The 17,122-nt window shown below is 40.1% G+C and overlaps 1 protein-coding gene across 1 annotated transcript in view; it reads right to left on the bottom strand.

Annotated features, from left to right (window-relative positions):
• EFHC2 (EF-hand domain containing 2) overlaps window positions 1-16,793 on the bottom strand; it is a 220,788-nt gene extending 203,995 nt beyond the window's left edge. The window contains exon 1 of the mRNA XM_040266147.1: window positions 16,637-16,793. Coding sequence (XP_040122081.1) covers window positions 16,637-16,678 — 42 coding nt within the window. The 5' untranslated portion in view covers window positions 16,679-16,793. The remainder of the gene's footprint in view (window positions 1-16,636) is intronic.
• Window positions 16,794-17,122: the final 329 nt, after the last annotated feature.

The raw sequence follows: 17,122 nt of genomic DNA, 5'->3' as shown, positions 1-17,122 counted from the left end.
TATGGAGAGTACATCATGAGAAACGCTGGACTGGAAGAAACACAAGCTGGAATCAAGACTGCTGGGAGAAATATCAATAACCTCAGATATGCAGATAACACCACCCTTACGGCAGAAAGTGAAGAGGAACTAAAAAGCCTCTTGATGAAAGTGAAAGAGGAGAGTGAAAAAGTTGGCTTAAAGCTCAACATTCAGAAAACGAAGATCATGGCATCTGGTCCCATCACTTTATGGGAAATAGATGGGGAAACAGTGGAAACAGTGTCAGACTTTATTTTTTGGGCTCCAAACTCACTGCAGATGGTGACTGCAGCCATGAAATTAAAAGATGCTTACTCCTTGGAAGGAAAGTTATGACCAACCTAGATAGCATATTGAAAAGCAGAGAGAATACTTTGCCAACAAAGGTCCATCTAGTCAAGGCTATGGTTTTTCCAGTAGTCATGTATGGATGTGAGAGTTGGACTGTGAAGAAAGCTGAGTGCCAAAGAATTGATGCTTTTGAACTGTGGTGTTGGAGAAGACTCTTGAAAGTCCCTTGGACTGCAAGGAGATCCAACCAGTCCATTCTAAAGGAAATCAGTCCTGGGTGTTCTTTGGAAGGAATGATGCTAAAGCTGAAACTCCAGTACTTTGGCCATCTCATGCGAAGAGTTGACTCACTGGAAAAGACTCTGATGCTGGGAGGGATTGGGGGCAGGAGGAGAAGGGGACGATGGAGGCTGAGATGGCTGGATGGCATCACTGACTCGATGGACATGAGTTTGAGTGAACTCCTGGAGTTGGTGATGGACAGGGAGGCCTGGCATGCTGCAATTCATGGGGTCGCAAAGAGTCGGACACGACTGAGTGACTGAACTGAACTGATCCAACAATAGACTTGTATCTGGAATATATAAAGAACTCTCAAAACTCAACAGTAAGGAAAAGACCCAATTAAAGATGGGCAAAAGACATGAACAGACATTTCACCAAAGAAGATATACAGATGGCAAATAAGGACATGAAAAGACATTCAACATCATTCTTAAGCCACTGAGGAAATAAAAGTTTAAATCAAGAACTACACACCTGAGGGGGGCGGTCCTAAGATGGTGGAGGAATAGGACGGGGAGAAAACTTTCTCCCCCACAGATTTATCAAAAGAACATTTGAACGCTGAGTAAATTCCACAAAACAACTTCTGAATGCTGGCAGAGGACATCGGGCACCCAGAAAAGCAGCCTACTGTCTTCGAAAGGAGGTAGGAAAAAATATAAATGATAAAAATAGAGACAAAAGAGGTAGGGACAGAGATCCGTCCTGGGAAGGGGTTCTTTAAAAAGAGAGACGTTTCCAAACACCAGGAAACACTCTCACTGCCAAGTCTGTGGCAAGCCTTGGACCTCAGAGGGCAACATAACTAGGAGGAAAAATAAATAAATAATTAAAACCCACAGATTACATGCCCAGCGGTGGTTAACTTCCAGTGGAGAAGCAGTGCAGACGCTTGAATCCACCACTAGCAAGCGGGGGCTGGGCAAGGAGGCACAGGCTGCATTGCTTAGAGTAAGGACCGGGCCTGAATGCCCTGAGGGCAATCTGAGGAAACTAACTTGAGATAGCAAACCAGACTGTGGGATAGCTCTCCAGCAAAACCCTAGACATCTCCAGACCCGCTAACAGAACAAAGGACTGAGGAGAGCTAGCTGGCCGCGGACTGGCCCATACCCCGCTGGAGACAGGCAGGCAAGGGCAGCCAGAGCCAGAAGGGGGCAATCACGGCCCCAGAGAGGCATCCTATACCAAACTGCAAGCAGGTTTCGTTGCTAACCAAGACTTCTTGGGATTCTGGATGGTCAACATCCACCTGAGAAGGTGTGCCGGTTGTACACCCATAAAACTAAGCGGCTGGGACGGGGGAGGCGATAAGTCACAGCGACCACGCTCGCCAAACACCTAGTCACCCGAGCTGCTCGGACCTGGGAAGGACACAAAACGCAGGCCGAACAGAGTCTGCGCCTTTGTGGAGTACCCAAGTACTTGAACCTGAGCAGCTTAGACCTGGTAAGTGCATACAACACAGGGCCGGCCTCAGACAGTTCCCAGCAGAGCAACCTAGAGCCTAAGCAGTGTAGACAGGGAAAGCACACACCCTTGAGCGGGGGCAAACCCAGTGTGGCCGAGAGACTGGGAGCACACACCAGTGTTATTTGTTTGCAACATTCCTCCCTCCCCACTGCACGACTGAACAAGTGAGCCTAAAAATGTGTCCACCACCACCCCCTTGTGTCAGGGCAGAAATTAGACACTGAAGAGACCAGCAAACAAAAGAAGCTAAAACAAACAGGGAACTGCCATGGAAATGACAGATGGAGAAGTCTTGAGGCTACTGTAAGAATAAGACTGAAAACCAGAAGCAGGAGGCTTAAGTCCAAATGCTGAGAACACCTGAGAACTCCTGACTCCAGGGAATATTAATCGATAGGAGCTCATCAAACGCCTCCATACCTACTCTGAAACTAAGCTCCACCCAAGAGCTAACAAGTTCCAGAGAAAGACATACCATGCAAATTCTTCAGCAACACAGGAACATAGCCCTGAGCCTCAATATACAGGCTGCCCAAAGTCACACCAAACCCACTGACATCTCATAACTCATACTGGATACTTCATTGCACTCCAGAGAGAAGAAATCCAGCTCCACCCACCAGAACACTGACATAAGCTTCCCTAACCAAGAAACCTTGACAAGCCACCTGTCCAACCCGACCCACAGTGAGGAAACTCCACAATAAAGAGAACTCCACAAACTGCCAGAATACGGAAAGATCACCCAAAACACAGCAATATAAATAAGATGAAAAGGCAGAAAAATACCCAGCAGGTAAAGGAACAGGATAAATACTCACCAAACCAAACAAAAGAGGAAGAGATAGGGAATCTACCTGATAAAGAATTCCAAATAATGATAGTGAAAATGATCCAAAATCTTGAAAAAAAATTGTAGTTACAGATAAATAGCTTGGAGACAAGGATTGAGAAGATGCAAGAAAGGTTTAACAAGGACCTAGAAGAAATAAAAGTCAATATATAATGAATAATGCAATAAATGAGATCAAAAACACTCTAGAGGGAACCAACAGTACAATAACGGAGGCAGAAGATAGCATACCTGAGGTAGAAGATAGAATGGTAGAAATAAATGAATCAGAGAGGAAAAAAGAAAATGAATTAGAAGAAATGAGGACAATCCCAGAGACCTCTGGGACAATGTTAAATGCCCCAACATTCGAATCATAAGAATCCCAGAAGAAGAAGATAAAAAGAAAGACCATGAGAAAATACTTGAGGAGATAATAGTTGAAAACTTCCCTAAAATGGGGAAGGAAATAGACACCAAAGTCCAAGAAACCCAGAGAGTTCCAAACAGGATAAACCCCAGGCAAACACCCCAAGACACATATTAATCAAATTAATGAAGATCAAACACAAAGAACAAATATTAAAAGCAGCAAGGGAAAAACAACAAATAACACACAAGGGGATTCCCATAAGGATAACAGCTGATCTTTCAATAGAAACTCTTCAGGCCAGGAGGGAATGGCAGGACATACTTAAAGTGATGAAAGAAAATAACCTACAGCCCAGATTACTGTACCCAGTAAGGATCTCATTCAAATATGAAGGAGAAATCAAAAGCTTTACAGACAAACAAAAGCTGAGAGAAATTAGCACCACCAAACCAGCTCTTCAACAAATGCTAAAGGATCTTCTCTAGGCAGGAAACACAGAAAGGGTGTATAAACTTGAACCCAAAACAATAAATGGCAACGAGATCATACTTATCAATAATTACCTTAAAATGTAAATGGGTTGAATGCCCCAACCAAAAGACAAAGACTGGCTGAATGGATACAAAAACAAGACCCCTATATATGTTGTCTACAAGAGACCCACCTCAAAACAAGGGACACATACAGACTGAAAGTGAAGAGTGGAAAAAGATATTCCAAGCAAACAGAGACCAAAAGAAAGCAGGAGTAGCAATACTCATATCAGATAAAATAGACTTTAAAACAAAGGCTGTGAAAAGACAAAGAAGGACACTACATAATGATCAAAGGATTAATCCATGAAGAAGACACAACAATTATAAATATATATGCATCCAACATAGGAGCACCGCAATATGTAAAACAAATGCTAACAAGTATGAAAGGGGAAATTAACAATAACACAATAATAGTGGGAGACTTTAATACCCCACTCACACCTATGGACAGATCAACTAAGCAGAAAATTAACAAGGAAACACAAACTTTAAATGATAAATAGACCAGTTAGACCTAATTGATATCTATAGGACATTTCACCCCAAAACAATGAATTTCACCTTTTTCTCAAGTGCACATGGAAACTTCTCCAGGATAGATCACATCCTGGGCCATAAATCTAGCCTTGGTAAATTCAAAAAACTTGAAATCATTCCAAGCATCTTTTCTGACCACAATGCAGTAAGATTAGATCTCAATTACAGGAGAAAAACTATTAAAAATTCCAACATATGGAGGCTGAACAACACGCTGCTGAGTAACCAACAAATCACAGAAGAAATTTAAAAAAAAAAAAGAAATCAAAATATGCATAGAAAGAAATGAAAATGAAAACACAACAACCCAAAACCTATGGGACACTGTAAAAGCAGCACTAAGGGGAAGGTTCATAGCAATACAGGCACACCTCAAGAAACAAGAAAAAAGTCAAATAAATAACCTAACTCTACACCTAAAGCAACTAGAAAAGGAAGAAATGAAGAACCCCAGGGTTAGTAGAAGGAAAGAAATCTTTAAAATTAGGGCAGAAATAAATGCAAAAGAAACAAAAGAGACCACAGCAAAGATCAATAAAGCCAAAAGCTGGTACTTTGAAAGATAAATAAAATTGACAAACCATTAGCCAGACTCATCAAGAAACAAAGGGAGAAAAATCAAATCAATAAAATTAGAAATGAGAATGGAGAGATCACAACAGACAACACAGAAATACAAAGGATCATAAGAGACTACTATCAGCAACTATATGGCAAGAAAATGGACAACTTGGAAGAAATCGACAAATTCTTAGAAAAGTACAACTTTCCAAAACTGAACCAGGAAGAAATAGAAAATCTTAAGAGACCCATCACAAGCATGGAAACTGAAACTGTAATCAGAAATCTTCCAGCAAACAAAAGCCCAGGACCAGATGGCTTCACAGCTGAATTCTACCAAAAACTTAGAGAAGAGCTAACACCTATCCTGCTCAAACTCTTCCAGAAAATTGCAGAGGAAGGTAAACCACCAAACTCATTCTATGAGGCCACCATCACCCTAATACCAAAACCTGACAAAGATGCCACAAAAAAGAAAACTACAAGCCAGTATCACTGATGAACATAGATGCAAAAATCCTTAAACAAAATTCTAGCAAACAGAATTCAACAACACATTAAAAAGATCATACACCATGACCAAGTGGGCTTTGGTCCCAGGGATGCAAGGATTCTTCAGTATCTGCTAATCAATCAATGTAACACACCACATTAACAAATTGAAAAATAAAAACCATATGATTATCTCAATAGGTGCAGAGAAGGCCTTTGACAAAATTCAACATCCATTTATGATAAAAAAAACCCTCCAGAAAGCAGGAATAGAAGGAACATACCTCAACATAATAAAAGCTATACTTGACAAACCCACAGCAAACATTATCCTCAATGGTGAAAAATTGAAAGCATTTCCCCTAAAGTCAGGAACAAGACAAGGGTGCCCACTCTCACCACTACTATTCAACATAGTTTTGGAAGTTTTGGCCACAGCAATCAGAGCAGAAACAGAAATAAAAGGAATCCAGATTGGAAAAGAAGTAAAACTCTCCCTGTTTGCAGATGACATGATCCTCTACATAGAGAACCCTAAAGACTACACCAGAAAATTACTAGAGCTAATCAATGAATATAGTAAAGTTGCAGGATATAAAATCAACACACAAAAATCCCTTGCATTCCTATACACTAATACTGAGAAAATAGAAAAAGAAATTAAGGAAAGAATTCCATTCATGATTGCAACGAAAAGAATAAAATACTTAGGAATAAATCTACCTAAAGAAACAAACGACCTATATATAGAAAACTATAAAACACTGGTGAAAGAAATCAAAGAGGACACTAACAGATGGAGAAATATACCGTGTTCATGGCTTGGAAAAATCAATATAGTGAAAATGAGTATACTACCCAAAGCAATCTATAGATTCAATGCAATCCCTATCAAGCTACCAATGGTATTTTTCACAGAGCTAGAACAAATAATTTCACAATCTGTATGGAAATACAAAAAAACCTCGAATAGCCAAAGCAATCTTGAGAAAGAAGAATGGAACTGGAGGAAGCAACCTGCCTGACTTCAGGCTCTACTACAAAGCCACAGTCATCAAGAGAGAATGGTACTGGCACAAAGGTAGAAATATAGATTAATGGAACAACATAGAAAGCCCAGAGATAAATCCATGCACCTATAGACACCTCATCTTTGACAAAGGAGGCAAGAATATACAATGGAGCAAAGACAATCTCTTTAACAAGTGGTGCTGGGAAAACTGGTCAACCGCTTGTAAAAGAATGAAAGTAGAACACTTTCTAACACCATACACAAAAATAAACTCAAAATGGATTAAAGATCTAAATGTAAGAACAGAAACTATAAAACTCCTAGAGGAGAACATAGGCAAAACACTCTCCGACATAAATTACAGCAGGATCCTCTATGATCCACCTCCCAGAACACTGGAAATAAAAGCAGAAATAAACAAATGGGACCCAATTAAAATTAAAAGCTTTTGTACAACAAAGGAAACTATAAGCAAGGTGAAAAGACACCTTCAGAATGGGGGAAAATAATAGCAAATGAAGCAAGTGATAAAAAATTAATCTCAAAAATATACAAGCAGCCCATGCAGCTCAATTCCAGAAAAATAAATGACCCAATCAAAAAATAGGCCAAAGAACTAAATAGACATTTCTCCAAAGAAGACATACAGATGGCTAACAAACACATGAAAAGATGCTCAACATCACTCATTATCAGAGAAATGCAAGTCAAAATCACAATGAGTTATCATTTCACGCCAGTCAGAATGGCTGCGATCCAAAAGTCTACAAACAATAAATTCTGGAGAGGGTGTGGAGAAAAGGGAAGCCTCTTACACTGTTGGTGGGAATGCAAACTAGTATAGCCACTATGGAGAACAGTGTGGAGATTCCTTAAAAAACTGGAAATAGAACTGCCATATGACCCAGCAATCCCACTGCTGGGCATACACACGGAGGAAACCAGAATTGAAAGAGACACGTGTACCCCAATGTTCATTGCAGCACTGTTTACAATAGCCAGGACATGGAAGCAACCTAGATGTCCATCAGCAGATGAATGGATAAGCAAGCTGTGGTACCTATACACAATGGAGTATTACTCAGCCATTAAAAAGAATACATTTGAATCAGTTCTAATGAGGTGGATGAACCTGGAGCCTATTATACAGAGTGAACTAAGCCAGAAAGAAAAATACCAATACAATATAATAAATATGGAATTTAGAAAGACAGTAATGATAACCCTGTATGCAAGACAGCAAAAGAGACACAGATGTATAGAACAGTCTTTAGGACTCTGGGAGAGGGCGAGGGTGGGATGATTTGGGAGAATGGCATTGAAACATGTATATTATCATATGTGAAATGAATCACCAATCCAGGTTCAATGCATGATACAGGATGCTTGGGGCTGGTGCACTGGGATGACCCAGAGGGATGGGATGGGGAGGGAGGTGTTAGGGGGTTCAGGATGGGGAACACATGTACACCCATGGCAGATTCATGTCAACGTATGGCAAAACCAATACAATATTGTAAAGTAATTAGCCTCCAATTAAAATAAATTTATATTAAAAAATAAATAAATGTTTTGTAAAATAAAATGAATTTATGATATTAAAAATAAAAAAGAGCTACACACCTATGAGACTGGCTAGAATCCAAAACACTGCCAATGCCAAATGCTCTCAAGAATTTGGAATAATGGGAACTCTCATTCATTGCTGGTGGGAATCCAAAATGGTACAGCCACTTTGGAAGATAGTTTAGCAATTTCTCTTAAAATTAAACACACACATATGACCAGTTCCAAATTTATGTGAAAATCAAGTATCCTGCCATTCATATAAAAGTAGTGAGCATTGTGCTGCAGTTTTTAACTTCTCACAAATACAAGCAAAGCTATCCTTGTTTAACAAGTATCAAGAGAAAGGTGAGAAACCTCATCTCAGTTGAAAACAAAATGTGTATGTACTTATCTCAAATTTGACTCAGAATTTCATGTCTATATGACAAAATACAAGCCTAGGTTTCACCCTGAAGATCTAATTTTCATTCTTTTGGTTTTTTACAAAACTATTTTCTTATGTATATAAAGGTCTATAAGATCAAGATTATAATGATTGTATAACTGTTAATATTTGAGCCTGATCATATCAGCCATTAAAAAAAAACACAATTTTTAGGTCTCACATAAAATTATGTCTCAGGCTATATTTTTATTCATATTGTTTTGTCAGTATGATTTTAGGAGTTTTGCTTATTTAACACTGTCTATATTTTCATGTTATAAACAGCATTAAGTAAAGTGAACTTACAACCTTTATTTAAATTAAACCAACTATGGACGCGAGTCTGAGTGAACTCCGGGAGTTGGTGATGGACAGGGAGGCCTGGCAGGCTGCGATTCATGGGGTCGCAAAGAGTCGGACATGACTGAGCGACTGAACTGAACTGAACTGAAACCAACTAAGCCTACTTTTTTGGAAAAGTAAATCCCACCTTGGATTAAAATAGTTATTTACCAGAAATGTATCATGCTGCCTTATGAATTTTTTAAAAGTATGAAAAGAAAAGAAAGGTAAGCTAAGCTTAACTACCTGTTTGTTTCTCAAGAAAACCTGGCTAAAAGTCCTTTTTTTAGTTTTAAATGAGGGAGAAAACTATTCTTGCTCATACCACATTTCACACCTTACTAGCAACCGTCTATAGCAGAAACCGTGAGAGGATTTTTAGGTCTACTTGGGTAAGGAAAAAAGGGGAGAAAATCAAGTAGGAAATTTTACAGTAAGAAAAAAAAAAAAAGCCCTGATGTTTCCCCTAGGGCACTCCCATTAGAGTTGAGATCCTTTGTGAGAAAATAAAATCAACACAGAGTAGGTGAATTACTTGGCCAAAATCAACAAATCCACAGAAAATCATTATTCTTTACTCAAAAGAGACAATTATTATTGGATCACTATATCTTCAACTCATGGATCTTGCTAACATACCATGGGCTCTAGAGTTCCCCCAAGACCTGAAAATCATTTCAAAGGTTCTCCTGGGGTAAAAGACTGTGAGGGGATGAAAATGTCTTGGAACTAGTTAGATAGAGATGACAGTCACAAAACACTGGATGTACTAAATGCCACTGAATTATACATTTTGAAATGGTTAATGGTCATTTTATATTACATGAGTTTCACCTTCATCAAAAACAAACAAACAAAAGAAAGCCACTAAGAAAGACTGACTAGGATCACTTGAGACTTCCTGAATGGTGAGAGACTAGATTTGGCCTTGAAGGATGTTGAAGATGAGAATTTAAGTCAGAGGCAAGAAATTGGTGAAGATGGCTCTAATGAGAGTGGTTTTCAAACACTGACTGCAGCCACAATAACAAATAGATTCTAGTGCAAGCTAATTCACTTATACACATATCACACAAAGGTTCATGAAATAATACTTACTCTTCCCAAGCATTAAAATTCTATTCTACGCTATTTTTTTCTTTTTCTTTTTTCTCTAAATCCTGGTCATGATTCATTACACTGATCTCACAAAATGGAGTGACAAACTCTAATGCCCCGGGGTGTCAAGTTAAGAGGTTTGGACCTGATGCAGGTTATTTTAAGACCATGGAATTGACCACTAAGAACATAGTCAGGAATCTGTAGGCAGAATTTTAGGCTGGAAAACCCTCTACCTTGTGAATAAAGTGATTGTTTTATGATTTTGTCACTGAGATAAATTTAAATTGACTTAGCTAACACCACATGATGAAATCAATATGTATACTCTGTATTACTCACAGTTTTTCTCTCTCAGCCATTTATCATTTAAATTGCTGGTCAATTTCCCAGAGAATGATTTTTCCTATGTTAATATGGAGGCATGCATTAGTCTAGATAACAATATTCAAGGTATTTCTATGAGAGACAAATTCTAAATTTGTTTTATTTTACTGTTGTAAATTCAAATAATTTCTTTTTCTTATTAAGGAAACAGTTGCTTCATTATAAATTAGAGGATGAACTGTTTACAACATTTATAGAGGATGGACTATTTACAACAAACTCTCCTAAGATGGTGGCGAGGTATCTTCATGAAAAACAGAAAGTGTGCTCCTCATTATTCATTAGAGGCATTCAGGATCAGCTACACAACCATCTGTCTAAAATGCAGAAGAAGGGATTTTCAGCTCTGGCTGGAATTGTCCCTTTTAACTTGAATAGCCTATCATTTTTGACAATATGCCTGAGATTATCTTAGCTTAATACAAATCCAGCATGTAGATTCTTGGGGGAAAAAAAGGATATTTTGTGTCGGAAATTGTGATCTTTCCCCTAGGTTTGCAATTAATTCACATTAAAATAATGTGAACATCATCAGTGATATAAATGCCTATATCTTAGAAAGCACAATACTTCTTGTCCTTCAGAGATGAGAGGAGAGGTTACACATCACCTGGCTGTGGACAGAAATCAATCTATTGCTCATGACTGACTACCAGCAACTAATTAAGATGGGGAGTACATTCCTTTTTCAATTTCTAAGAAAAGGCAGTATAAGTTAGTTAGCTTGTGTTATAATTTTAAACCCAAACAGCCAATAATTATGCTATCTCCAGGAGGCCAAGATTTTTCTCTCAATAATTTAATTTAGCAAGCAGAGCTCTGTAACAGGCAGGAAGGAAGCAGGGATAAAAAAGGCCAGATTTGGCTTTAGGACTCTGTGACCAATCTGTGCCAGACAGCATCCAACCTTTTAACTAAGTGCAAGTTTTAAAAAATATTAATTTTTTGGCAACATAGCGCATTTAGTCCCAAGGCTAGTGTAACAATTTTTTAATGTAGCCACCTGCTTTGGGCACATACTAGGATACTCAATATATAAATACTGATTTGTAGAAGGACAGCCTAAGATATCCAGTAAGTATACTATCACTCCCTAGTTCACGCACACACACACACACACACACACACACACACACACACACACACCTATTGGTCTAAAGCATAAAGTAAATAAATACTTTTTAAAAATACATTCACAAGTCTAAAAGCAGACCCACACATATTTTGGATACTTGATTTATGACAAATGTAGCTCTACAGAGAACTGGAAAAAAGTTGGCCATTTCCAAAAATGTGTTAAAGACAACAGGACCCAAATGGAGTTGCTTATGCTAAGCCCTATGTCACCAAACTGAAATTTAATGTTACAGTTTCAGCTCTCCCAGAAATAGAATCTTAAACCAGTCAACCATGAATCTCCTGATCAGCATTAGTTAGGTAATCTGCCTGATAAACCCCTGCCATTCCTTATAAGGAAAGTAACTTTACAATAACCAATCCAATTTTTTGCCTAGTAAAACTTCCCAAAATCTCTTGCCTTGTATAGCTCTTTAGAGCTCCTTTCCATCTGCCTGATTTATGAATCACTGAATAAAGTCAATAAGCTCTTTAAAATTTACTCATAATTTTGTTCTTTAACAAATGGTTCTGGGTTAACTGTATAGCTACATGGGGAAAAATACAACCTGACACCTACCTCTTTTCACACACACACCTACAAATATATTCCAGTTAGATTATAGATCTAAACATGAAAGGTAAAAGCAGTCAAATTTCCAGAAGATAACACAAGCAAATATCATCATGAACTTCATGTAAGGAGCTATTTCTTAAATAGGAAACAAAAAGTACTAATTTAATTGAGGACAAATTCTTCATCAAAAACACCATTAAGAGAGTAAAAAGGCCAACCACAGACTGAAAGATATTTACAACACATACAAAGGAGTCATATCCAAAATCTATACAGAACTCCTACAGATTACTAAGAAAAAGACAGGCAGCCCAATAGAAATTAGACAAAAGACAAATAGGCACCGCACAAAAGAAACTATCCAAATGACCAAAAAATGTGTGAAATGTGCTCAATTTCACTAGGAACTGGAGAACCACAGATTAAAATTACAGAGCTGCACTACACCCACTGATCAAAATAACTAAAATTTAGGGCTTCCCTGATGGGTAAGAATCCGCCTTACCCATCCAGCGATTCCACCCCTGTTCCAGGAAGATCCCACATTCTGCCTGGCAACTAAGCCCATGCTCCAGAGCCTGGGAGCTGCAACTACCAAAGCCCACACATGCTAGAGCCCATGCTCTGCAGCAAGAGAAGCCACCACAATGAGAAGCCTGCACACTACAACTGAAGAATAGCCCCCACTCACTGCAACTACAGAAAAGCCCATGTGCAACAAAAAATGAAGACCCAGCAGAGCCAATAAACAAATAAATTACCTTAAAAACAAATAAATAATAATTAAATTCAAAAGACTAACAGAATTGAGTGTTAGAATATGGTTCAGTCCAGTAGCTCAACTGTGTCCAACTCTTTGCGACCCCATGGACTGCAGCACACCAGGCTTCCTTGTCCATCACCAACTCCCAGAGCTTGCTCAAACTCATGTCCATCGAGTCGGTGATGCCATCCAACCATCTCATCCTCTGTCGGTCATCCCCTTCTCCTCCTGCCTTCAATCCTTCTCAGCATCAGGGTCTTTTCAAATGAGTCAGCTCTTTGTATCAGGTGGCCAAAGTATTGGAGCTTTGGCTTCAGCATCAGTCCTTCCAATGAATATTCAGGACTGATTTCCTTTAGGATTGACTGGTTTGATCTCTTTGTAGTCCAAGGGACTTTTAAGAGCCTTCTCCAGCACCACAGTTCAAAAGCATCAATTCTTTGGTGCTCAGCTTTATGGTTCAATTCTCACATCCAAACACGACTACTGGAAAAACCATAGCTTTGACTAGATGGACTTTTGTTGGCAAAGGAATGCCTCTGCTTTTTAATACGCTGTCTAGGTTGGTCATAGCTTTTCTTCCGAGGAGCAAGCGTCTCTTAATTTCATGGCTGCAGTCACCATCTGCAGTGATTTTGGAGTCCAAGAAAATAAATGTCACTGTTTCCACTGTTTCCCTAATTGCCATGAAGTGATGGGACCGGATGCCATGATCTTAGTTTTCTGCATGTTGAGTTTTAAGCCAGCTTTTTCATTCTCTTCTTTCACTTTCATCAAGAGGCTTTTTCATTCTTCTTTGCTTTCTGCCATAAGGGTGGTGTCATCTACGTAGCTGAGGTTATTGATATTTCTCCCAGCAATCTTGATTCCAGCTTGTGCTTCATCCAGACCAGCATTTCACATGATGTGTTCTGCATATATATTAAATAAGCAGGGTGACAATACATAGCCTTGACACACTCCTTTCCCAGTCTGGAACCAGTTTGTTGTTCCATGTCTGGTTCTAATTGTTGCTTCTTGACAGGTTTCTCAGGAGGCAGGTAAGGTGATCTGGTATTCCCATCTCTTAAAGAATTTTCCACACTTTGTTGTGATCCAACAGGAAAATAAAATGCTGGTGGGAATTTAAATTTATATAAGCACTATGACCAGTCCATCCTAAAAGAAATCAGTCCTGAATATTCACTGGAAGGGCTGATGCTGAAGCTGAAACTCCAATACTTCGGCCACCTGATGCAAAGAACTGACTCATTTGAAAAGACCCTGATGCTGGGAAAGACTGAAGGCAGGAGAAGGGGATGACAGAGGATGAGATGGTTGGATGGCATCACCGACTCAATGGACATGAGTTTCAGTAGGCTCCAGGAGTTGGCAATGGACAGGGAAGCCTGGCTTGCTGCAGTCCATGGGGTCACAAAGAGCTGGACACGACTGAGTGACTGAACTGAACTGAAGCACTATGACAGCATCTATCAAAGCTGAACCCAAGAATGCCATGTGAGAAATTTTAAAATTATATTTAGAAAAAGAACTTGACTTTTAAAAAAAGAATACCATTTGATCTGGCAATTGTACCCAGAGACATGAACAACAGTCACAGCAAACTATTTTTAATAACACCAAACAAACCTAATCTCTGTCAAGAGTAAACTGTGTATATAAATGATGCCATACCCATACAGTATCTTCCTGTATATATACAGGGCTTCCCTGATGACTCAGATGGTTAAGAATCTTGCAGCAATGCAGGAGACCTGGGTTCAATTCCTGGGTTAGGAAGATCCCCTGGAGAAGGGAATAGCTACCCACTCCAGTATTCTTGCCTGGGAAATCCCATATACAGAGGAGCCTGGCCGGTTACAGTCCTTGGGGTTGCAAAGAGTTGGACATGACTGAGGGACTAACACTTTCACTTTCAACACCCATACAGTAGAATATTCTAGAGCAGTGAAAACATACAAATTATCTCTATAGACAGACACATGAACAAATCTCACAAACATAATGCTGAGCTTAAAAAAAAAAAAAAGCCAGCCACAAAAGAATAAAAACCAGACATTTCCACTGACACAAATTTCAAAAGCAAGCCAAACTGAACTACAGTGATAGCAGCCAGGAGTAGTCGTCTTCGGAGAATAGAGAAGGTGTAATGACCAGAAAGGGTCACAGGTAGGGTTACCATGTAAAATACAAGCTGCTCAGTTAAATATGAATTTCAGGTAAACAACAGAGAATCTTTTAATATAAGTAGATGCCATGCACTATTTGGGACATGTATTTTTACTTGCTAAATCTGGCAACCCTAGTCAAGGTTGATGTTTTGAGAGTCCTGGTAATATTTTCCTTCTTGATATCCATTCTATAAGCATTCACTGTGCATTTTTCTGTACATGTGTTATACTTCACAATAAAAAAAAAACTTTAAAAAAGCAAAAGTACACTCAGTACAGCCTTGCAGATTTTAAAATATCTCATCCAACCACTGTTCTTCCTACTCTTAATCACTGTATGTGAGAGCTGAGGATCTAAAGTGTTGCTATGTCCAAAGCTGTGGACTCTACATTCAATTTTGATTAGAATTACTTTTACACAGCATGCTTCTTTATTTCTGGAATCCTTTTTCATGCCCTGCCTTTCAGGGGTTTTACTTAATTTGTGACTAGCTTAATCTTACCAAGGGCTTCCCAGGTGGCTCAGTGGTAAAGAATCCACCTGCCAATGCAGGAGACACAAGAGACGTGGGTGGGACCCCTGGGTCAGAAAGATCCCCTGAAGTAGGAAATGGCAACCCACTCCAGTATTCTTCCCTGGGAAATCCTAAGGACAGAGGAGCCTGGCGGGCTACAGTCCATGGGGTCACAACAGGACAACATTAGGATGGAAGGCCAGCCTCTATCCGTCAGCCAAGAAAGCACAAACCAGTGGTCAAGAAAGAAGCTGAACTGACCAGCCAACCTGCAGGGGTCAGAATGCACTGGCCTGAAGCTACAAGAAAACTGGTACCGTAGGGCCAACAACTTGGATACAGACACTGTTCAGCATCCATAAAGTCAAATGCTTCAATCTGCAGCCTGTTTTCTAAACTTATCAGAGGTTTACACAAATACCTTGAGTGGTTCCATCAATTTCCCTTCTTACAAATACATCTGGAAAACCCAAGTAACGAGTAGGGACCAGTGCAAACAAAAACCTGAATCATTTTTCTGTTCTGGATTAAAGAAGATGGTATTTACTGGCAAAAGTTATTGCGTGCTTGGGGTTTTTAATGTTGTGTTGTTTGGTACTTTCATCTTGTTTTGAAATGAACCATTCCCAATCCCAAATGAAGAAAGAACTACAAGTTTGGATCCTGCTCTCTATAATGTTTAGGATCAAACTTTATAGGCCAGTGGAGACCTTATCCGCCCCCTACCAGCCTTGAGAGTGCCAGGTTTCTTCACTTTAATAACAAACTCTTTCACAAAGGGTATTAAGGAGAGTGATTAGGTTCCTGGGCTGTGGAGACCGGTTGCCTGGAGGAAACCCAGCTTCACCACTGAGACTGTGTAGCTCTGGCCAGTGAGTGACTGACCCATCGCTCTGTGCCTCAGTTTCTTCAACTGTAAAATAGGAATTAAAAATAGCTGATACAAAGGGCTGTTGGGAGCATCTAATGCCGTGTAAGGTGATTAAAGCACAGCCCCTAGCACACCTTCAACGCTCATCGATGACTATCATCAACCCTACCTTTGAGGGTCTTAGCATCTATAAGGACTCTACGTCTGTATCTAATGTAGGGAAAGCATCTAGATGCAGCTGGACAGAGGGGGAAGGCCCACAAAGTTAGACCCAAGCTGCGCCCAATCCACAGAAGGCGAAGCAGCGTTAGGAGGCCAGGGTAGTGGCCACACCTGGACCCCAAACTTTGGCTGGGACCTCTGACCTCGGGTGCCCTCTCTACTCACATTATGGTTGAAGCTGTTGCCGGGCAGCAGAGGCAGGACCATGGTTTCGAGCGTCCGAGGGTCAAGGGTCCGAGAAAAGAAGCCAGCAGGCAGCGGTCACCTTTCGGCCTCTTTGTTTGAGCCCCTGCCTCCCCGCTACTCCACGTTACCTAGAGACGGAGGCGGTGTCACGGAAGGAGGAGGGGCTTCCGCGGGCCGGGGGCTCGGGGCGGGGCTAGGCGGAAGCTCCGCGCGGGCGTCTCCCCCCGCCCACCCGACCCACTCAGCCGGGGACCCGCCTCCCCCGAGGCTTTTCTCTCCACACGCCTTGTGCACACACAAAGGCTGTCTACCGCACCATTCCCCGCCCCCGCCGCTTCCTGTTTTAACCCTTTGATAGGGCTCAAAGCCCTTCCTGCACTGAAGCTTCTCTTTCTTGCACGTTTCTGTTTCTCGCCATTTGGTTATTAAATTTAGTTCATACAGAAGAGTGAAGAAAATAAAATG

This window comes from Oryx dammah, unplaced genomic scaffold (genome assembly GCF_014754425.2).
Source record: "Oryx dammah isolate SB20612 unplaced genomic scaffold, SCBI_Odam_1.1 HiC_scaffold_23, whole genome shotgun sequence".
Lineage (NCBI taxonomy): Eukaryota > Metazoa > Chordata > Mammalia > Artiodactyla > Bovidae > Oryx > Oryx dammah.
Note: the sequence above shows the minus strand (reverse complement) of the source record. Positions and strands in the feature narration are given on the sequence as shown.